This window comes from Chroicocephalus ridibundus, chromosome 8 (assembly GCF_963924245.1).
Source record: "Chroicocephalus ridibundus chromosome 8, bChrRid1.1, whole genome shotgun sequence".
NCBI classification, from domain to species: domain Eukaryota; kingdom Metazoa; phylum Chordata; class Aves; order Charadriiformes; family Laridae; genus Chroicocephalus; species Chroicocephalus ridibundus.
This window is the reverse complement of record NC_086291.1, coordinates 27347349-27371530: the sequence shown is the minus strand read 5'-3', so window position 1 is coordinate 27371530 and position 24182 is coordinate 27347349. Positions and strand designations below refer to the sequence as shown.

The 24182-nt window shown below is 37.0% G+C and overlaps 2 protein-coding genes across 4 annotated transcripts; both read left to right on the top strand.

Annotated features, from left to right (window-relative positions):
- Nucleotides 1–1388: 1388 nt before the first annotated feature.
- RGS18 (regulator of G protein signaling 18) lies at nt 1389–9953 on the top strand. 2 transcript variants are annotated; one of them, XM_063344772.1, is made up of 5 exons: nt 1389–1710; nt 2379–2480; nt 5654–5715; nt 6749–6915; nt 8678–9953. In XM_063344772.1, exons 1-5 carry the CDS (start codon nt 1592–1594, stop codon nt 8930–8932), a joined length of 705 nt encoding a protein of 234 aa, XP_063200842.1. In that variant the 5' UTR covers nt 1389–1591; the 3' UTR covers nt 8933–9953. The 2 variants fall into 2 exon arrangements, with proteins under 2 accessions (XP_063200842.1, XP_063200841.1); XM_063344771.1 differs by having other exon boundaries at nt 5651–5715.
- Nucleotides 9954–18173: 8220 nt separating this feature from the next.
- On the top strand, nt 18174–23507 carry RGS21 (regulator of G protein signaling 21). 2 transcript variants are annotated; one of them, XM_063344036.1, is made up of 4 exons: nt 18174–18184; nt 20729–20790; nt 22045–22211; nt 23228–23507. In XM_063344036.1, the coding sequence occupies exons 1-4, from the start codon at nt 18174–18176 to the stop codon at nt 23429–23431; spliced, it is 444 nt and encodes a 147-aa protein (XP_063200106.1). In that variant the 3' UTR covers nt 23432–23507. The 2 variants fall into 2 exon arrangements, with proteins under 2 accessions (XP_063200106.1, XP_063200105.1); XM_063344035.1 differs by having other exon boundaries at nt 20714–20790.
- The last annotated feature ends 675 nt before the right edge of the window (nt 23508–24182 follow it).

Here is a 24182-nt window from a genome sequence, read left to right as displayed (position 1 = left end):
CCACTGTTGCAGAAAAAAGAAATAAAATTATGCATTCTATATTTATTTACTTCTTGGTAAAAGACAGAATGCATTATTAAAGACAGCAGGGGTTAAAGCCAGTTTAAAATAAGCAGGATGTGATATATAAGCTTACTCTGAAACTGAAAACGTAATTTAAAACCATAACCTTCTTTCTTAAAGGTCCTTGGGTCATAAAAGGCAGTTTTACACTGAATATTTCCCATTCAGTCTGATTTTAAAATTTGTGTCACACATGTAACACACATGAGTTTTCTTTCATTTTTTCCTCTCAAAAAAAATCACTATAGATAACATCTTTTTTGTTATGTTTCAGGAATTTGGAGTCCCAGCACAGTGGGTTATTTTTAGCTCTGTTGAATATTAGTACGTCCCGTCCTCCTCAGCTCTGCAAGCCACAAGGAAAAGGCTGCGGTGGGGCTCTCACCAGAACTTACCCATGTTGCAGGAGTTGCGCAGAACTGGACAAAATTGTGGGAAGGTGATGAAGTCACGTCTTCTCCCCAAGGCTCAGTGTCTTACCTGAATAATCAAAACGAGGCATTCATTCAGCTAACACTGGAGAGGTTTCTTTGGTAGATGTATTGTTCCTGTGACATCTCCAACTCAAATTCTGCTTAAGAACGAGAAACTTAATTGACATCAAGCTTGTATGTGAAGAGGTGATTTGTGGTGATCAGCCTAAAAAAAATTTACATTATGCAAACTGAAATGAGAATTTTTGAGTTATTTACTGTCAAAATTAAAAAAAAAAAATCACAAATTTTTGTGCTGAACTAAAGACTTGTTATCCTGGCTGGGAGACGGTAAATGAAAATAAAGACACATATATAAAAGGTGAAGGAGGAGTTTTAAGTAGACAAACTTGAAATTAGAAATAAGTGCTCATAATTTCTAAAATATGGTGCAAAAATTAAAATCTCCACTTACAAAATATCCGATTGACCACAGTTTCATCTGGCTCTGGCAGGACACTCTGAGAAACCCCGAGTTTCAAGTTAGCGTACTGTAGATAGAACTGATGTTGTGTTCAGCATACGGCACCTGAGGCTATAGAGGGCAGTTTAAGGTCAGGTAGAAATTCTTCTGAGAGCATAAGACAATGTTGCACATTATTTTATGCAAAACTATTCTCATTAGAATTCATTTTAGGGAAACTATATACACTTCTCGCAGGTGTTTGGGGGAAAATGATGACATCATCTTAAGTCTAGTAAAATATCGAGTTCCACAAGCAGAAGCTCAGGAGCTGCTCTCTGCTGACCGCTGTGCTTGTCTGGATGATCAACGGCCATTTTGCAAAGTTGCAATCTCACTTCCCTAAATGACGACTGTAAAACCAGAACTCTACTTAAGGCCCCGTGTATGTGCAGCTGCAGTGGCAGTGAAGGTGGAGAACCTCCTTCTTCCCACTACCTCCTCTGGAAACTGCTCAACAGCCCACTGGGGGCAACCCAGGCTGATACAGAATGTGAGAGCCCTCCTGAGCACATCAGTTAACGCCAGATGCAACTGCTGTGAGGAAGTAAAAGAAACATTTTCTGAAACTGGGAAGCTTTTTTAGAGGAAGATGGAGAACCCACTTCTTTTATTCCCCCAGCTAAACATTTCTGCCTCAAAGGATAAATCCTATTACAAAGTCATGAAATCAACAATTAAAGAAGAGCCACATAAAGCAAGCAAGCCTGGGTAAGTTTTAAGGTCATGCTGACATTCTGAGTGCTCTGTTTACATAGAGGAATCTTCTAACATAGCTTGTGGGTATGAATTTAGGGCACAGATCGTTTAATTTTTGACGTATGAAAATTCATGAACTGAAAGCCTAGGAAATGTATACGTAATATATTAATTCATCACAGAAAATTTTTCTTAAGAACAAACCCCGAAACAAATAATAAACTAAGAAAACAGAAAAGGAAGGTTTCAAGGAGTTCTGAGAAATGCTTCTTTAAAGCCTGAATATGTTCCGGGAAAGTTTCTTTTTAAAAATTTCAAATGACAGGAAGCAATACTTCCTTTTTCTTTGCGAAACATTAAAAGTAGAAGATGCTGAGCCAACTGTTTATGTTCTCTAATGTGAAATTTCACCCCCTCATCTTTAAAATAAATGATACTGAAAATGAAAATATTTCAATTTCTCTTTGCCAGTCTTTCATATGTAAATTTGTGCTAAGCCATAAAGAAAAAAATCATTAATGGGAATAATATATGTAGGAGAAGTAACATAAATATTACTATAAGTGAACATGGGGTATCTATGATACTGAAGCAGAGATATTAGTCAAAGGAAATGTTTGAGAAAAGAAAAAACAACTTTCAACAAGGTTGCTTGAGAAGCTGTCCTAATTCTGTTGTAGAGCTAAGCAGAAGAGAAATAGGCTAAGCCTTCTCCTGCAGAAATCTGAATTCCATGAAGGTGATCATCTTGGTAAACCTGGAAACTTGACAAAAGCAGCAAGGTAAGCATTATAAGACTGAGTCAATGGGGATTCCTTTCAGGAAGTGCCTGTATGTCTCAGAACGTTTCCTGCATTTGAGTGTGTGCATTCAGACTTGGCAGAGAATAATGCTTTCAAAATCCATTTAATTAAAAAGCTAGCAATCTAACTCAAGCCTACAAACTCTATAGAAGTATCTGGTATGCATCAAGGTAACTCATCACTGCTGTTTTCACAGCACTAAGTGTAGACTGGTCCCCACACACTCGCAGATACATTAAAACCTTTACTCATGCCAACAGCAATTTTACTAGTCCACTGACTATATTGAGCAAACATCAAATGTAGCTGACAAATTACTGCTTACAGGGAAATTATACAGGCCCTTGGAAAGCAGGTTTTCCAAAGAGTTCTGTGATGTACAAATGCCGGATACATGTCAAATACTGAATTCATAGTTCCTCAATAATGGCAGTAATAGTTTGAAGACACTTGTCTCCTTCTAGAGCCCATGGAAATGGATATCTAAACATTTGCACCTATGCATCTGGATAATTAGGCAATGTTTGTTGCTCACATGTCCAAATATGATGCCCATCCAAATGACAGGATGACGTACTCATGATCTGTAAGATTTTCCACTCCACAATCATGGGGGTTTTCATTATTTTTTTTCTTTCTTTCTTATTTTGCTGCCGGCAGTGGTCTTAATTCAATGGTTGTACAGTTCACTCAGAAATACAAGACCTTGCAATGATGAACAAAAGGTAAAACAGTGCTGAGAACACCGTTTTTCCATGTCTCAGTTCCCAACATATAAAACTCTGCTAAGATTTAGGTTGCATCTAAAAAGAGAAAGCACAGCCTCCATGCCATCTGGATGCAGACAGTATTGTGTGGCTGATTACCCTTGGATATTTCATACAAAGTCCACAGCCATCAATGCATTCTTATCATCTGTGAAAAGGCACTTTCAGAGGCAGATACAACAGCAATAAATAATTCTCTGAAGAATTTCCCTCTTCCACCAAACCATCACTTCCTTGCTCAGCCAACTGCTTTTTACCGTGTTAGTCTCAGCCAGGTGCTTGACTAACAGGGATTCTGCTGTTCTTATTGTATAGAAGAGAAACTGGTAGATTTTTGCTGATCTTTTTCTACATATAGATTATATAAAGACATATGTAGATTATTTTCAGTGAAAAAGAAAATGGAAAAAAAAAAGAAAAGAGCAAATACCCTTTTTCAAACAAGTAAGTGAGAATAGTTTGGGATTTATTATTTAAGTGATTTACTTAGTTTTTATGGTTTCCATTCTTCACAGAGTACTAAGTAACATAAGTAGAAACGGAATTTAATAAAAAAATGCAGATGGACAGTGTGGTGATAGTGGAAACGCCTATAACCTGTTAGCTAGTCTCTTCTCACCTTTAGAAAGTGGCAAAGCTGAACAAATCTTGGCTTCTGTCTCTTATTGCAGCTACTCATTGCTGCACCCAGGTATTGGGGAACGGTGAGGCTACTGGGTCGATGCAGTTTCTGAAAGAAAATAAAAAATTCACACTAAGAGTTTCCAAACCCAACAAAGAACCTCTCCGTCATTCTGTGCGGTTGTGGACTGCGTGTGTTGTCTGGAGCCATCAGGGTTTATCTTTCACTATGACCAATTTAATTTCTGTAGCTGTAGGAACCCACAGTTCCCAGACTTACACGTCCACACAGTTCAGAGAACTGCACTATTTGTACTTCTCATAACTAAAAATTCTGTAAGGGGCTGAGGTCTCATTTTCCTGACTCCAGAACCCCCTTACTTTACTGGCCTATGTTCATTTCTTGAAATTCAGTTCCTGTTTGTCTCTCCCTAGTGAAAAATTTCATTCCTATAAGCAGACTTCAGCTAGGAGACATGTGACACCTATTAAAAAAAAAAAAAAAAAGTCCTCCTTTTAGTTTTGTGCAAAACCAAGATCATTACTGGCTTAAATTCCTGCCCAGAGTGACTGGAATTTCCTTTCATCTAAACTTCATGTAAACTTCATGTGATTTTGCTAAGGGAACCCAAACTATGTGAATCAGGCAACAGAACAGCAACCTTCTGCAAGGAAAGGGAAATCATGTTCAAGAAGTGTTCAGTCCGTAAGAAGTTGTTGTAAGCCAACTCACCCTGGACAAGCTGCTTATTGATACTTTCAATGTACTGGGCTTTGCCCTCAAATGAAAATGGTTCTAAATATTAATATTCATAAAGCACCTGCTAAAAATTGACTTTACCTTCAGGCTTGGAACTTAAGTCCTAGTCCTAGCATGATACAGTTCATCTCTGGGCTTACTCCAGTTCTGGTCTACTAAAAACCAAAGTACTGTCCAGGTGTGTGTTCAGGGTTAATCTCTACAAAACCCAAACAGGGTTAATTCAAAATTGTATTTGCATGAATGAAGTAGGGTGTTAGGGTGTTCTTTTTTCCTTTCTGCATTGTTCTCTAGGGCAGAATATTTGAAATCAAAGTAAAATACTTGCAACATGACATATTTGATGAAGAATACATAGAGTTTTATAAATGGAGCACAGTGTCTCGGAATAACATGACATTTGAAATGTGTTTGTGGTAAACAAACCAGGCTACATGTGCTATTACCCTATAAGACTATCACCTAAACCATATTGCTACGACTTTGCCTTCAGGCTTTAGAATTTCCTGTATTTCATTAAAACCAGACTGTGGTAACACAGCTTCAAACTGAGTGCATTCAAAACCACATCTCTTCAAGAGTATTTTTTAAGTTTAAATAGGTGACTGACCTGGTTCCCTTATGAGTTTTACCATACTGCATGATCTCAGTTCCCTTAAAGATTAGTAGTGCAACAGAAACACTGAAGAGAAAAATCTCTGATCTGATGGCTTTTTTTTAAACAGGGGAAAAAACTACAACTCTGCAGGAAAAATGTCAGAAAAAAATTAAATCAAATGTTTCTGAAGTCCCTAAGAGAATGAGCTCCTTTGGTAATGTGATTTAATCAAAGGCTTTGTGAAAGTCCTGAGCAATAGCAGCAATAATGTATGTTACAATAATAACAGCTGCTACAACATGTGATGTTGTGTATGTTGTATATGTTACAACAACATATGTTACAACGACTTCATAAGTATCCAATATGCACAATTCTTCAAAACCGCTTTCTGTTTCTTAAGTAGTGTGTCTCCTGAAGAAGCAGTGAAATGGGGAGAATCTTTTGATAAACTGCTTTCTGAGAAAGGTTAGTATTTTTTTCTTCTCCGTGCAGACCGATAGAATGAAAAATTGATGAAAAATGATGGAAGATTATAAAATCCAGTTGTGCACTTGAACAGACATGGCAGTTACCTAAACTAGGTATGATGGGTCATTTATAGCAGCGTGTGTTTCTGCTCTCCTCATATGCTTAGGCTATAGCATGCTGTCAGCTACTGAAAATAGTTGAAAATAACTTTTAAGTAAGTTTCGTATTTTATTGAACAAAGTAATAGGCAGCAAAGAGTTCCTTCAATATTTGAATATTGCTGAAATATTCTCGACTGCAAGACCAAACCTTAAAAATGAAAACAAGTTCTGTGTACTTAAGAAAAGACTGTTACTCCTGTCACAGTTTGTTTCTAAACTAGCAATAGGATCAAACCTGGCCATCATGTGAAAGGGCCTGTTGCTTACATAATTATCGAATGCACAAATGTCCCTCCTTCCATTTTGGAGGGACACACGTATGACCCAGCCACAGTGCTGGACACTGTGTGCTATTCCTTGAACAGCTGACCTCAATACAATTGAATTACTTCCACAGAGTAAGCGTACTTGGCAAAGAAAACATCTGCAGCGTAATAACAACAGGATAAAGCAAATTGTAAAGATGCTAAAAGCCATTCATTTTAAATTGTTACTGGAGAGCAGTCTACTTATGAGCAAAGATTCAAATAGTGTTTCGGTCAACCTAAATTGATATTCAGCTGGAATGAAGTCCCTCACTTCCACATACATCCACATGTTTTGATTGCTTCTGTTTCTAAATTCACGAGATCTCGGTAGTGGATTTTTATGGATGCTGAGAATTCTGTAATGGGAGTTACAGCACTCAGAATCATAATGAAAGAACCGCATTTATTTAAAAACTTTTATGTTTTAAAATAATTATCTATAATATGATGTAATTCAAAAAGAAAACAACCTATTTTTTTACCTTGCGCAGACTGTGTGAAAAGAGTACCGGTCTGATAAGGATGTATTTTTTAAATGAAATTCAACATTCTCTTCTGTAGCTGGATTGGATGCCTTTACGAAGTTTCTGAAAACTGAGTTCAGTGAGGAGAACATTGAGTTCTGGATAGCTTGCGAGGATTACAAGAAAAGCAAAACTGCACATGAACTTTTGCCAAAAGCTAAGACCATTTATGAAACATTCATACAGAAAGACGCTCCAAAAGAGGTACAGTAAAAAAGTTCTTCATTGTACACGGTATGTGACACAACTGCATCTGATGAAATCTGCTTTTAAGAAGTGCATGCCCAGAAGCAGGGGCAGCAGTTAATCACGTAGTCACTGATGTAAAAAGGCTGTATCTTAAATGTCAAAGCTCTGGAAGGAAATCTGGAAGCAACTGCATAGATTATTCTCACCGTCCTCCATACTTCTTTCAATAAGTTCTCCATGTTATCTTCTTAGTGTAGAGAATGAATTTAAATATTGTATCATAGGAATCAGAGATTCCTAGTGCTCTGTAAAGCCGGGATATATATATATATACACACATATACGGGGTATATTTAGGAAAATAGAGGGATGTAAAATGTTAAAGCTGCAATGAGACATTTCAGCTAGCATTTGTGAAAAAGTATTATCTGTCATTATTTAAAGCTACCTCCAGAACAACAGATTTATTCTGCCTTTCTCTTAAGCTAGTAATTATCTATTAAATGATTACATAACCGAGATTCAGAAGCTTTTATTTCAAATAAGCCAGAAGGCTAAAAGAAGCTAGAAGAAGCTATTAAATTAAACATATCCTTTAAAATAAGAATTATGTTTTAAGCATGGACTTTTCTTGATTGACCCCCCCTGCCTTCCATCCTCCAGCTCTAATTGCATATTCTTGGTATGTTACTGTCAGCACATACTCAAAAATATGTTGATATCTCACCAACACTAAGGCCCTTTTATATTACCATAATAGTGCAAAAAGTTTTCATATTTACAATTTCTTCATGTTACTGATGTGTGTTATAAAGGATTCATAAATGAGCAAAAGGAATTTTTTTTTTGCCTGCTTTAGGAAGGAGATGAACAGGTTGGGAGATGATGAACTCCCACTGAAATCACAATCAGCCTCTTCAATAGGTCTTTTGGACTTAAAATTTCCTGTAATTCTATCAGGTTTGAGCAGATCAAATATGTCACTTGCCAATGCTCCTTTCCCCCTGTATTCTTTTTTTTCTTTATTTGTCAGAATAGCAAAAGTTAAACACTAACTGCCACTTTCCTGCGACAAGGGTGAAAAAGGTATAATTCTCATTTTAAGAGAAGGATTGCAAAATGGTGCAATTTCCACCTGTAATTCCCTTAGATTATTTTTACGATTCAGATCTGTTTTTTTTCCTACAAAATGTACACTTTGAAAGACTCATGTCCCTTTTTATGTCTTTCCCTGCTGCATGTCTTTGGGGTGGACCTTACATAAAAAGAAAGCCTCTGAGTTGTGTGAGTTGTAAACCCATTAAAGTAATTTCTACATTTTAAGTATTAGAGCTTTTTCACCTTCCTACTACAAAACTCTACAGGGAAACCAGAAATTTTAAATATTCACTAATATATTATAAGGAGAAAAAGTTCTACATGAATCCTAAATGAGAATGGAGGGAGTTCTGTATTAGTCTGTTGTTGCAAAGCATGACAGCTGCAACTGTACCAAGATCACTATTAGAAAGTTACTTTTAGTCAAATGTCAAACTTTATCTTCTATTTTACCAGTGTTCCATTGTACCAATGACACAACTGTGAAGACTTTCTGACAGCCATTACTGAATATGAACATACTACCTAATTCTGTGGTTTTAATATCCCGTTGTATCAGGGATTCAAGATCCTCTTATCAGAACAGACTTTCCCCAAAGTACAGTATCATTGCAATGGATAATAACACAGGAAATGCATGAATGTACATTAAAGAAATACACTTTTCCGCATTCTCCAGGTGAATTTGGACTTTCAAACCAAAGAAGCCACAAGTCAGAATATTGAACAGCCCATCATCACCACCTTTGATGCCGCACAAAACACAGTCTACAGGCTGATGGAGCAAGACAGCTACCCACGCTTCCTAAGATCGGATCCTTATTTAAATTTGGTTAAGGGGAGAAATCCCAGTCATCCTACCCTTAGGAGACGATCAAGGTCTTTTACTGTCAATGATTTCCAGGGTGTACGACCAGACTTTACTGTTTGGTAACAGGGAAACTCAGCCCTCATAAATTCTGGCTACTGCAACAACTCATATGTGTCTTAAAATCCAAATCCTTAGCAGGTGTAAAGGCGTGGAAAGCAAAGTTATATGCACCTAAACCAGTTCAGAGTTCTGTAGCCGCTGACTAATCTCATTTATTGTAGAGAAGTAGGCAACATATTGGCAAGACATATAATGTAAAGTTTTCATACAGTATTTTTTTTAAACTCAAGCAAGAACTGTAATCATTTTTGGAGGAAAAAATCTGAGTTTCCTGCATAAAAATGTTGTATAAAACGCCATTTGATAATATCCACTATGTATCCTGGGCCTGTATCATTTAGCACAGGGTTTCATCACAGTTAGAATCTATATACCTGGCCTTTGCACATATTTATGTTTCTGCAGTATTTTCTACACTAAGCACTGGTGGTATTTTCTCATACTGCAAAACGCATGGGAACGTTATTAGGTATTATGTAAAGTTGCATAGATTTTAACTGCAGCCACTGCATAATTAAAATTTAGCTATTGCATATTTTAAGAGGAATATAAGAATACCTATTTAATTTTGGGGGGTACATTTTGTACTGTTTTCTTATTACATGTGTCTGTTCTTTGTATTTAAGTTATGCTGTATAAATTAACTTTGCCATCACATACTAATTTTTTGCAACCAAATAAGCAGCAACAAAGGGCCAAGAATGCTATTTTAACACAATCTGTGTCATTAAATATCAGGTCATGTGTATGTGTATATATATATATAAAAATACATATTTTTACTTTTATTTGTAAATATTCATGGTATACCAACTTTGATACTCAACTGTGTTCTGGATTTTTTTCTGCCTTTCATTTTGAAAAAGGATCTGAAAATTAACAGCTCTTGGACTCAGGTAGAATAACCTTCAGTTCTACTGGTCGTTAATATACTCTGTGGTTATAGAGGAGGAATGAGAAATCTCCCCTTTTATTTCTTTACTATTAAAGTCACGCGTATCCTTTTCATAGTCAGTATACACAATTATCCTGTCCTTTTCTTTCAGAATTGTGGAGACATACCTTGAAGCATTGGGCAATTCTTAAAATCTTAAGCATTGGTTCAGTTTAGCAAGTGACTGCAGGATTTAGTCATAACTATGACTTGTATATTCAGTCACTTTGCATGGAATTTAAGCTTTCTCCCTTTCCTCCCCTTTCAGTAAGTGGTCAAAGTGAAGAGCTACAGTTCCTGCGGATGGGACTTTATGTTCATTACTAATTCAGGGTATATATGAACTGCTTGATCTGAGAGTTTCCTTGTCTGCTTTACTAACTTTCAATAAATCTGAAGTGATCTACTTAAAAAGTTGTCAGAATTCACTTTGTCACTAGTACATTGATGAGTGAAACATGAAGGCTTCACTTCACTTAAAATTCAATACTAGCTGTAATCATTGCCGTTTCAATCCAAAGTGTTACTGTAAAGGAAGCACAGTGACCAGAACTCACCAGGGAATGCTGCCGAGCTGCAATGACCTGGGAACCATCTCCAGGCTCTTAGCTTTACCTGGGGAATAGCCAACAAACACATTTCTAACTATAAGGTAGGTATGATCCTCACTAGTTTATTCCATTACCTTTCCCTGAACCCAAAACTCTAGGCACATACTATTTCTAAGTGTCGAAGTGGTCAGAACCTGGGCACAGTCATTCATGAATAAAACAAATGTTTTCAGTAGGGTTGGGGCTGTCATCTTTCTGCATTCCAGATGCAGCTTGGAGCTTGTCAGCCTCCTTTTTTTTTAAGAACTGTTACACTCCTGTTGTCATTGTCACAGGTGTCACATGAATGAGTGAAGGCAGTGAAAGGCAACTTTCTAACCCAATTTCATTGCTGAAGTCAGTGTATTTTTCTGGATAGGTTATTTACCCTTGCTCTTTGACTGTCTCTCCCTTAAACACGAGTCACTTCTGCCAGAAACAAACCTATTTCTGATTAAGGAATCTCTAATATCACCAACAATGTCTGGATGCCAGAGTTGTCATATTTAAAATATGCACATTCCTATGGTTTGTATCACTGAGAAAGAGAACAGGTTTGAGAACAGACCCTCTTGAGCATTAACAGTGGGTCTGTTGCAACACAGGCATAAGACTTACACATTTGCAGCTAGATTCTCCCCTGGTGTGATGATTTTCCTTCATACCAGCTGAGAATCCACACCTTTACTCTAGCCATGGATAAAATAAATGGAAAAAAAAGTGTATATTTAATACTGTTCCAAAATCCAAATAAATGACAAATATAGTACCTTGAGTAAGACTTTTTCTTGTTAGCAAAAAAAGAGCTGTTAGTCAAAAGTGTCTGTAATGATAAATATAAGTCAGCAGGCACCCTTTGTTTCATTTCACAGACACATGGAAAATTTTGCTTATCTCCAGGGAGACCTTCCTCAAAACCATCAGGCTGCGGTACTGACAGTGCTAGTCCCTCTTACGAGTTTTATAATGAAAACAAACAACTAAGATGTTCCTGGTAGCTATTTATGCATGTATGTTTTTCCAAGATAGTTGTAAACTGTAGCTGAATTTACAGCAGACTAATGCCATGGGAACTACTGTAAGAAGAAAGTCAAGATAAATTCAGAGAAAGGAAGGCAAAGGGCACAAAGATAAACTAAAATGACATAATTATCTGGCAAAGGGTTTTTTCTAGAAGAGGCTCCTTTTAGTGAGAGAAAATGAGTGCTCTACTGTAATTCTGGAAGAAGAACTAAGCATAGATTGAGAACAAGTTTGTGATGCTGTTCCAGGATTGAGTTAGACAGGATTGATCCGACTAAGGGCTGGCCCTGCACAGACATATTTATAGTATGAACCTTAGAGTAGTGCCAGAGAACGTAGATGGGCTTCTCTAGTTTTGGCAGACTCAGTGCCATAGTTACATCAATCCTCTTTTTTACCTGACCTAGTGCAAATAATACATATACAAAGCTTATCAGGCAAGTATTTTTATTGGGGATTATTTTATGTAGCATCTTTTTAGATTTTTATGTTGTTCATAGGAGCTCTGAAAATATTCATCTTACCAACACAATAATTTACCCTACATAAACACTTCACTTTACTCCTTACGTACGTGAAGTCTTCAGGCCCAAAGTACGAGGGAAATAATCTGCTGACTTGTGTAGCGCAAAGGTTTGTCTCCTGTTCCAATACTTAGGTCTAATTAGATGCTTTAAATTATTTGAATTATCTGCTGCTGTTGTTTAACTTGAGGGAGACGGGAATACACATATAGACATATCTTCTGCTTTTGGGCTTTGTTATTGTGCAAAAGACAACTTGAGTAATTTTGGAACTGACAAGAAAGAAGAGGAATGAAATCTAAGATAAAGAATCTCAAATAAAAAGATAGATTTCCATCTTGCACTAAAGTAAGCAATCGGTAATATGGCTCTTACGTGCCTTTATATGCTACAAGTTACAAGTGACTCACAAAAGGCGGATGGTATTTCTCTCCTTTTTGTCCCCAGCTGCTCTGCCTGCCTTAATTAACTACTGCTTTGCAGTTCCCTCTCCTTTCCACCCATGCTGTCAAAAGAGCTCAACTGAAATAAAAATTGCATAAAATCATCTTTCTCTCTTCAGCGATTCGTATGCTCATAAACTTATGCCTTGCTCAGATGCCTGTCCCACATCCTGCTCTGTTCTTTGCATTTTAGTCAAATGCCTCAATCTAATGCCCTTTCAGCTCCTGTGTGGCTCTGTGCTGAAGGTAAAAATATATTTCCTCTATACACCATCCAGCTTGCTTCCATTCCTACTTTTTTCTTACTAGTGTCTTGTTATCATCTTCCTTTTTTCATACTCTGATCGTTTAGGGCTGGTCTCATAAAAGCTCCCTCTGGTTTTATACCAAAGCTTTTCTCTCTCTGCTCCTAAATGGCATCTGTTTGCGTAACCTCCTCATAAGTCTCCTTACAAGAGATTAGCTAGACACCAAGATTTACAGTCTAGCCTCTATATTTGTCTTCTCTATGAAAGGTAACTAAAATTAACTAGCATGAAATATAATCCTACGGAAGTCAATGTAGAGTTTTCAAACAGAACAGAAGATTAAACTGAAGCCTAACATAAGGACAACCCTGAAGTGTTGTTTCTTCAGCATGCAATTTGCTTGTACTTCAGAAACTCTCTTTTTTCTTCACAACTTTCCAGACTTGAGTTAAATTTCTGCATTTAACACCACTCCAGTTTTTCCTTAAGGAAGAAGAGAAGGCTTCTGAGGATTAAATCCTCCTGTGGACTGTTTCCCTGTGGGGCACTCAGTAGGAGCTCTCCTACATCACACGCATACGTTGCCCACGTTACTTGGGTGTGGGCACACCGGAGAAGTCTGAAGTACACTTCCCATAGTCTTTTACAAAAGGAGGCAACCAAGAACATCGGTACGTTGTTTTTCCCACTCATTCACTACCTAGCACTGCTTGGCTCGGGACGGACCACCTGCAAGGCACTACTCAAGAGACAACTGATACGGGGAATTATGGTTCAAGAGCTTTCTGAGGCATAACACCTACCTTTCGTATAATCTTGTGCTGGTGCAGTTTATACCTGTCTCCAAGGACAAGATCACAATATGGTCCTATATAGGCTTCTTGTGCAAATAGGAAGTTTTGCGGAGTCTGACGCTCTGTGAATAGCAATGCATTCACGCAGGACATGAGCTGCGCCAAACAGCCTGCTAGTTAGCGCTAAATGAGACTCTCCAAGGTGGCACATTTTCTTGAGAATTGTTTCCAATTCTCTTCTAATGTAGGTTTGTGTTTGTATAGTACTTAGAAATCCTGTGTATGAGGAGCCCAGAATGCTGTAAAACATTTTGATAAATTGTTATTGAAATCAAAACATTTTACCTGAAGGGCATACTTTGCTTGGGTGGAAAATAAGAGCTCATTTTCTTATGCAAAACAACTCTGTGGCATACTGAAGACACACAGGGTTATTTATGCAGAAAAAAATATTTTTGTGAGTTGGCCATGCTGTGCAGTGCTACTGGAAAGTAGGCATTTACATAGTGCTGTGATTAAAATGTATTTGCATCCCGTACGACAGGGGTTTCCATGTTACTAGGACGCCAGCAGTGCTCAAATCATCTTGGCTTCTCCAAACACAAGAAATGCAGTCAAGTCTTCATTTGCTTGAATTGCTTGGACCAGCAGAACATTAACGTTTTTCTGCTGAGGTTACACTATACAAAACAACACTATCCAAGCACGCCCAGTATGGGATGGATTCAACAGAGGCCAAATGCTGAAGGGCAATAGCATACTGAACCTGATCCAGGGGAAACACCAGCACACCAAAACTGCCGTTGGAGAGCGTGATCTTTTCTCACGTCGCACTCAGGTGAGTACAAGGCAACCCTTTTAGGAACATATATAAATGAGAGTGATTTCTTAGGTTAATACACCAATAGTTTGAACATGAAGACTCGTTTTATACTGTCTATTGAGATTAGTATGTAGCTGAGATGCGTGTCAGAAGAACAAAAAATCACATGCCTTATTCCCCTAAACAGCCAATGGCTTTTCGTAACGGAAGATAACTCAATGGAACTAATGCCTAAAGATAGCTAAAGAAGAGTATCAGTAAGAAGTCAAGCACTAAGCCTAAAAGTTCAGGAGATTTAAATATTTAATAAATCAGTAGTCCTTAGCACATAATATTGCCAAAGGAGGAAACGTTCAATCAGTAGACCCACAGGCCCTTTCCTACAGTTCTAGCTCTCCTGTGGCCTGTCAAAGGCGGAGGACTCAGAACAAAATCAAGAGCACAGTCAGCAGAGTTACAGAAATGTTAAGCCAGAGGCCTCACCGATAAAGTCTTTAAAATATACTGAAATTAGCTGAGCAGATAAGGCCTGAGCTACTCTGCAAGTCCAGTCTGGGTTATTAATGAAATGAGGCTGCAGACATCAACAGTGTCAGCTGGATCCAGGTTTCCAAAACATTTAGAAATAATTCTATGTGCAATTTCCAGCTCATCTCTAGTACATATTCATATTTCTTTTTGTTTGCTGAATACTCTTTATTATGAATAGCTAATACATTTGCACAAGCAGCCAATGCATTTGTTTGAATAATAAGATCACTTTTTCTCCTTATGAAATTTCAATAAAATGTTAGACTTTCTTCTCAGAAATTACTAAGTTTCAAGCAGAGGAAGTATATGACAATACTATCAGCTACTTTTTATGGGAAGAGGTGACTGTGCTTAACTTTGGTTAGTATACATGTGATTTTTGTACTGGGATAATGATAAAAAACACCACACTATTACCTGCTGTGTACCTGAAATACGATCAGTTTACGTAGCTAAGCAGTGACTGAACAGCAGTTACACAGTGGTGAAAAGCCCTTAAAGCTTCTTTGTGGTTTTGTGAATTGCTATCTGTACCCCATAAAATGCAAGCAGCAATTGGATTGCATCCATCTACTTAGGCTGTGTGCTGGTCAAGAATACCTGTGGCTTTTAGCATCCTTCTGTGGCTGCTAAGACTGACTTAAAGATATCCACCATCAGCACTGAAAATCTTCAAGAGATGGTCATGTCTGTATCATTCAGATATCACACAATTAGATAGAATTAAAAAAAAAAAATGCATCTGTTGCACTGTTCGGAACTTTTTTTTTAGTAAAAGATGCGAATCATCAGATAATTATAAAAAAAGTAGGCACAGATGCTGCAACCCTTCCTCTCATAAATAGGCTCACAGGAGTTAATGGAACTATTATATAACAAGAATTGTATTACCTCTTCAAAAACATAAAACTAGTCAATTTATAATCACAATTCTAAGGTGGGTGAATGGTACAGTCATTGGGATTAGACACTGGGTAAACATTGAGAAATGAATGGAGTCATCCAAGAGTCACGTGTTGCTTATTTTGGTGTCATCTCTGTCCTCATAACTGGTCTGACTTTACTGGTGCTACACTAAGAAACCTAGAGAAAATTTGCATCAGGTCTTTATCTAGAATTTTGTTACTTGGCTGAAAATTCAAGACCTATTTCGAACTGCTCCTTCTCAGTGAGACCCCAGGGTACGCAAAAGTAAAGTCCCTTCCTAAAAATACCAAGACCTAGTAATGCACGGAAATGCCTGTATAGCTTTACAGAACCTCCTGTTTGCTACCTGAGAAAAGTAGACCAGCAATCACAAATCAGAGCACTAGAAAGAAAAAAAAGGGATATTTCAACAGTAATTGTCAAACTGAAAGAGGCAGTCTCTCTGTTAGAAGATCCCAAGTTGTAGCTATTTACAGTCTGCCAGGCCAGAAACTCTACAAAATCAATATTTTTTTTTATTTTTTATTATGTTTATCCTCTTTTACCAAAGCTCAAACCTTGGACTGAATCAGTCACAAAGCATTTAATGTAAATGCAGATGCTGCAGTTTTTCTCTCCACCTGTGAGATGCTGAAGTTAGTCTTACTCGCACAATGCATGGAAGGCTCCTGGTCCCGTGTGGCACAACGTTATAGTCCACAGTACGTACTCTGTGGAAATAAGAAAAATTACTGATTAAGGGAAATAAGAAGCACTGCAGAGAATCGGGATGATAATTCACATTTCTCTCCTTCTATTATGACTTTCAGAAATGAGTGAATGCAAAGGTAAGAAGTTGAAGAAAGGATTTGTATTTTGCTGCGAGGAATCTTATTTAGAATCGTGTAGGACTGAAAGGGGTATCTTGGGTCATCATTTCTAGTTTCCTATTATCAAAGGCAACAATTTAAAATAATTGATCCTTAAGCTAAAACAATTCATTTTTCTCTTTGGGTTACCCCTCTGTGTTCAGAGAGCAATCATAGCTCCTCTTTGCTTTCATTTTACAGACAAACTGAAGTCTTTTATTTTTCTCCTGCAAGACAGTTTCATTCTCCTGACCATCCCAGTAATCCAACTCCATATCGGTTCCCATCTGATTTCAACTTCCTGGAGCATTGTCGATTAGATTCACTACTTTTTGTCCCATGTGAAATTCATCAAATAGTTTGAAACTTCTTTTACACATTCACAAAAGGTGAGGACCCCCTAACATTGCTTATGGTCAAAATGTGGCATGTGGTGCTTGGGTTTTCCTTTCTCATCTTAGAAGATAGGCATAGCTAAAATAAGCAAGACTGTGTCCTCAGTCAGGCAGAAGACAGCTTTATATGTGACTATACTATATAGGAAAATCAAATGGGACCTAAACTCTTGAGGCTGCTCAACTTGGTGTGAAAAATTTCAACTGAGAAAATAAAACCCCCTTATTCTGCAGGCTGGGACAGCTGGTTCCCAGTTCCTGAACCACTGGAAGTTTGTTTATATCAAGTGGAGACATTGAGAACCAGGAAGCTGGGTAGGGTGAGCAAAGGATCAGGCAGCAGGACAAGATTTGGAGGGAGGAAGACCCCAGTTAGTAAGCCTGTTTGTTCAGGAGAGTGAAAGACAGCGAGGAACATAGAAAAGAGCTGGGGAGGAAAGAATAATTATTAAGAGCAAAAGACAAAATTATATGAAAATGTTTTGGGGGCAGAGCGATGCTCCTAGAAGATGGCACATAGAACGAAATATCAATAAGAGTAGAAAAAAATGACTGAATTGAAAGTATCAAATACTGCACGATCCCATTATTTGTAACAGCATCAATGTGCAAATGGTGGCCATCCCAACACTCTTTGGTCCCATTGGGGTAAGCCTTGTATGAACAAACAAAAGAGACAATGGCTCAAGGGCCTTAGACCTTCAAGATGTAAAAGGTAGTGGATAAATTTTGCAGATACGATATGAGGGTAAATAATTGTAGTGAAGAATTTCCTAATTATGTGCACTGAACCCGTTTTCCTTTTGTCTTTTCCACAATCAGTAAGCCAAATGGTCAATGAGAAAAATCACACGATGATTTCTCTGTTAAGACGTTGTTCAGAACATACATATATTTTGAGAAATATATGTATATAAATTGTTTTTAATTAATGTTACTTTTGGTAGATTAAGTTAGAATGGCCACTGTTAAAAAATAAGCCATGTTTCTGAAAGAAATAATTTTAAAGGAAACGTTAAAAACAGTTTGTCAATTTGCATTGTACTGTTTGGTTATTCACATGCTAATTGTATTGTTCCTGCTATAACATTACATTCAGCTTGAAGATCAGTCAGAAAAAGGAAATTCTGCCCTGCCTGTGACAGTCAGACAGCGGAACAAAAAATGCCAATGAAGTGAGTTGTTGTTTATGGCTATTTTAATCGTAGGACGCTTATAGGGTGCGATGATCAACTTTTGAATAATCTGGACAGCTTTTCTTTTCCTTCCCCCTTTAAAGTGGATATGATTATTTTGATTCCTTGTTGTCAATTCTGCTTGCCGATCCCATTCAAGTAAATCCCATGAGGTCAGCGAGATGATTCTCTGACTGATAAGTAAATATTAAAACAAATAATATTACCCATAAGGAAGAGAAGCAGAATTAGGTTCATGCCATCTATTTTAACCTGGTCTCTCATTTTGCTTTTTTGTTTGACAAGAAAAGTAGTAAATATTTACTGAACAACCTGAAAATTTGTGTAGAAGTAAACTGACAGCTACAAAAAAAGCTTGCTTATTAAAGGTGTCTATTCCACAGTCTATCGTAATAATTGTAACTACAGCTACATAATATGGTGACACTGTCATATAATCTCTTTATAAATTTACAATTAGGAAATACCATTGCTGGTGATGCTGAGAAATGGCTGTGGAACACAGCTCTCAAACTAACCTGTATGCTGCAGAGCACGGTTTTTACAGTTGAGCCCCCAGAGTCCCCTTAGGAATATCAAATACTTCTGTACAGAACTCTAGGGTGGGTTGTTTGTTTTTGTTTGCTTTGGGTTTTTTTGTTGTTTTTTTTTTTTTTTTTTGTAAATTAAGAAAATCTGTTATATTTTATACAGAACAAAGTGTTTGGTCCACTTACCGGACTCCAGAGCCCTTTAGCTCCTAAAATACCCATTTTTTAAGTTAGTACATACAGTGGCAGAAAGGATTAGAGGATTAGAAAGTTGGTATCCTTTCTCTTTGTCTGGTTAATACATCTCTACTATTTGTATAAAATGTAGCAGCTTCAACAAAAGCAATGTGAGATACTGATCTATTTAATTATTACCTACCATTCCAGGTATTCTAGAGCTGATGTGGCTCCTTGTCTCCTTATAAAAAAATCTGTATCCAAAATGGGGAAAAAATCAGTCAGTTACTCTGCTCTGGCCTTCCACTTTGAACTATTTGTTTTATTTCAAGATCTTTCACAAGTACAAAATTCTAGTAAAACATTCTTTGTTCCCTTTAAACCTTTATGTTTAAAAAAAATTACTATGCATTTATTTTACTAAAATTTAAAATACGTTGGGATAAAACCTTCCACTGAGTCTGTTCTGAGTAGATAATAGGGTACGAGCTCAACAAAGTTATTAATCTTTTACTACCTGTCTTTAGAGGTTACAAGAAGAACTGATTAACACTTGAATTTTCTACCTCAAAAATTTTCTACGAGGACACTTGTAAGATTTCAATTTTCTTTTCAAAATTTTCCTTAAAAATCTATTTCAAGAAAATTTCAGTTACAAACCACTGAACCAAGGTTTATTGCAAAGTATGTTCCTTGTTCTAAAACAAAATATGAGCTAGATGACCAAACAGATTTATCCCTGCTTATTGCTGAACGGTAGATATGAGACTAATGTTCATTTGGGGATACCTGAGGCTGCAAACTGACCGACTGCCAAAAGCCTAAGAAAATCAAATAGGAGATCTGGCATGCAGGAAAGCAGGTAGGCATGTGCTGACGTCTCCACAGGTGTCTGATGTTTCTGCAAAATATTTCATTTTCAAGAAATCATATTCTTCCAAGGTTTCATGACAAAAAGTGCAAGCAATAACAATAAAGCTGGTAAAGGGGGTTCTTTTTCTCTGCTGGATGTTTAAATTAAAAAACTCATACAATGGTAATTTTAATCAAAACATGATTTTTCAGGAATAAAAGGTTTCTTTTATCTGTGTATTCATGGACTAAATTGAATATGACCGTTCTGCCCAAGTTACAAGAAAAAAATATTCTGCACAGTTAGCATGACATCCTTTTGCCTGTCAGACTGTGTGACTGTCCTCTGTTAGCCTGCACGCTAAGCCTTGCTTCTGAACCAGCTTGAACATCTTCAGAGCACCCAGGCTTTGTAAGAGCAAGCGTCCATTTAGTTCCATACCTCATTTTTTAACAGAAGCCTACACCAAGTTACAAAGGAAGAGTCAAAACTATGAATTTACTCAATTTTTTATACCACCGAGAAACTGAAATAATGCCCATTTATCCTACCACTGTTAACATGATAACGTTTCAGATAATTCTACTCATTCCAAGCAAAAAGTGTCATACAAATTAATGGTTAATCCATTTGAACTCGAGAAGAAATTCAGTATGCACTCTAATATCCCTCCTATGGTTTTATTATAGTTCAACCAATTGCAAGCATTACTACTATCTCCTGGATGAATAATCAAGTTGACAATGTCAAATAATGCTGTACTTTATGAGTCTCTGTGGTTCTCTACACTCTAAAAAAAATGTGTCACATTTTTTGTTGACTTTCTGTTATTCAGTGCATAGGGTAACATGAGTTACTCACCCTGCTCCCTCAAGGAGATAGCCAAATAATAGACAAACTACCAAAGACTGCACAGGCAAAAGATCACAATGCTATTTTCAGGGATAGATGTTGTTTCCACAGGTCAAGTGCTGGGGAAACAATGGCCTGGTCTGAGTCTGTGGATACACTACTAGCTAACAAAGGTAAGAGTGAAAATTCTTTTTTTTAAAAAACGTGTGTCAACCCAGTTCACAAACGTAGCTGTCAGGTTTTCGCACTGCTCTCCAGTTCAGCCCTCCATGCGCTTTGAACCACAGCAGCGCTACTGCTGGAGGCGTGTGAGCTGCCGTGCTGGAAGGCAGAGGGGGCCTGTTTCTCCAAGCTGTAGACACCATCTACCTTCTGGCCAGTGCTTAAGGGATATTTAAGAAGGCAGGAAGTGCTCTGAAAGAGTTTTGTTTTATGAAGATAACAGTTTTTAAACTCTCCATGCAATGGTTCTGTTTTTCCTATTTTTTTAAATAAAAAAAACCCACAAACCTTTTCTTAGGTATACCTGTTAACAAAGAAATACACATGTTGTACATTGACTTTCAGTCAAAAAAAATGATTATTTCTAATATATCCAAAGTCACTTCACCCAGAGATCCCATTACTACTGATCTGAAAACCCCAACCACATGTAACTTAAAAATTTCCTTGCCCCAAACCCATTTTCCTGCAGTAACTTTTTGGCCTGGACCCTGGCGTGGCTCCACGCTGATTCTGAGTAGCATTAACTTGACTAACGCAACTCAATTTGGGTCCTGTCAGCTTTCTTTTCTAGGAGCTTGTGATTTGGATTAATTTTAAAAGGATTTTTTCCAAACCTTGCTTTGTTTCATTTTTTTTCTCTTAAAAGTGCAAAAAACCGCTGAACAAAGAAGTAACAAACAGTCTGCCTCTTCATCTGAGTCTTAATCGTTACTTGAAAGGAGATGGAAGCACTATTTAGGCAGGCTAACCTCAGCTCGGAGAAGAGCCCGCTGCCACAATATGACTTCATTTTCTGCTTGCTTCTCAGACCAGGGGTCAGCCTCAAATCCCTAATTTCCTAGTCACTACAAATCCTCTTGAAGACCGAAATCTCCAGGGTCTACTTTTGACTAGTGTGTCAGTTGTAGAGAGTCCAAACCAAGCAGGCAGGTATTGGGAGCATTCCTCAATTAGTAACTCTCTGAAAGAGTTCTCTTTGACACCTCATCGTTGTTATAGTTTCATCTCCTATTTATTTGTCCCACAACAGCCTCTTAAGACTAACTGCTGGCTGACAGGCAAAACAGTATCAGGCACATTAAGTTACACTATATATACTGCATTCATATATATACACACACACGTGTATGTATACATGTACGTATAATCTGCATTGGTCTTTCAGTTTTCCTCTATCCATCATCTCATACCTTTTTCCCCAGACGGCTTGGCAGCTTTTAGGACATTTTTGAAGTCAGAGTTCAGTGAGGAGAATGTGGAGTTCTGGCTGGCCTGCGAGGACTTCAAGAAAACCAAGTCCTCCACTAAGATCACCTCAAAAGCCCAAAAGATTTATTCTGACTTTATACAAGCTGATGCTCCAAAGGAGGTAAATAGTTTTTTGCATGTACTTTGGGTACTGAGGATGGGAATCGAGTAGAACGTTCAGATCCAAACTTCCAAAAATGACAGAAAATACAACTCAATGTGACTGTACTTCCATTTTCATGTTAATTATTTACCAGGTAGAAAACACGGTGTGGAACTCTGTGAAGCAAACAAAGACGTCTTATGGTTTATATTTTAAATACATTCTTCAGACAGGGCACGGCTTTCTCTCACCTTCTGAAATTTCTGCCTTAAGATTTAAGGAAATATGTGTTCGATATAATTTGCTTTCCCTAACCATTTTTATAAGGCAATGAACCTTATAAATGAGACTCCTCTGTATTTTAGGTATCAGTTTATTGGAATGTTAATGGTTGTATTTGTTCTTTTGTACAGGTATTTTTGACATGATGAAAATTAAAATGCAAACTTGCAGAAATTTCCACCACAGCATTCAATTTTATCATTATTTTAAAAATGCTTACTGTGAAGGAACAAATTGCTAATTAATTATTGTTCACGCCTACTCCCTAACAAGCTTTTACACTGATGTTTTTTGCCTTTGTTAGTGAGCGTGCTTTGAATATCCCCATGTCTTACATATGATTGACATAATAATAATAATAATAATAATAATAATAATAATAATAATTAAAGGTATTATTAAAAACAAAAAATCCTTACAAAATACATAGGGCCAAAACCTTAAACAATGCTGAGTACCTTCATCTATAATTCACTATTTGGTAATCAGTACTTCATAGGATTTTGTTTGGCAAAAAGATGAGATATCCAGAAGAACGTTTTTCCCTTTTTTTTTTTTTCAGTGATGCCATCTTTTTAAGAGTCAAATAAAATTAAGAATTCAGTATGCTAGAAAATGAAGGGATGACCTTCCTGCTTATTTGCATCAGCCAGGGTAGCTAGGAGGAAATTCAAATGACTGTGTCCTGTACACGAACAGACCTCAGCTTTCCAATCAAACTGACATTGGTTTTATGTCCTTTGTTCCTACAGATTAATATTGACTTCCATACCAAAAACCACATCTCTCAGAATATCTCTGAGCCCACCCTCAGCTGCTTCGATGATGCTCAGAGGTTAATCTATAGTCTCATGGCAAAGGACTCTTTCCCCAGGTTTCTAAGGTCAGAAGTGTACAAGGAACTAGTAAAGAAGCAAGAGAACAGAAATCAGAAGAGATGGCTCCCATTTTTGTGAGAGAATACTTGAGGAATTATGAATTTTTAAATGTCTGCCATTGCAACTCAGTACAGATAATATTTTATTAAAGTGATTGTACAAACCAGATCTAAGAATTGTCTTTGCCAGCTTGTTTTTAAGTACAATATGCACGTGATACTTTCTAAGAACGGTGGACAAATATTCAAGAAAAAGGATGGAATATGCTAAGACGTTTGAGATACCTTTTTAGTGAAGAAGCTTGCCATTGATTATTTTTCCAGTGCCTGTTTTGTTTGTCAAAGTGTTTTCACATTTTCAAGCAGAATGTTTTGGGTTCCTGGTTTGCCGTTGATTTTTCTTTAGAAGTATGGCCTCAAAAATAAAATCCTTTCAGGAGACTTGAATATATTTACTCATGCAATCATCATCTTATTTGTAATTTGTAAAAAATATTAAAATTCTCTTTTAAATATGTTTTATACCAATTCAAAACAGGAGAAGTAGAAATACAAGAAATATGGTAGATATGATAATATTTAATAAATAGGCAGCTGCTTTATAACAAATGTTCCTGACATTCAAAGCAAATTAACGTTTCATAACACAGCTGTCTTCAGTAAGACTCTCTTTAATTTTCTTTGTGTTTATTTCACTTAAATTTTTATTGAAAAGTCTCATTTATTAGTTGCGTAGGCATTTTGGAAAAAAACTGAGTAAATCTTTCTTTGTACATTTTCAAATAATAATTCATTTTCTTTACTTTACTGAATGTATCAGTGATACTGTC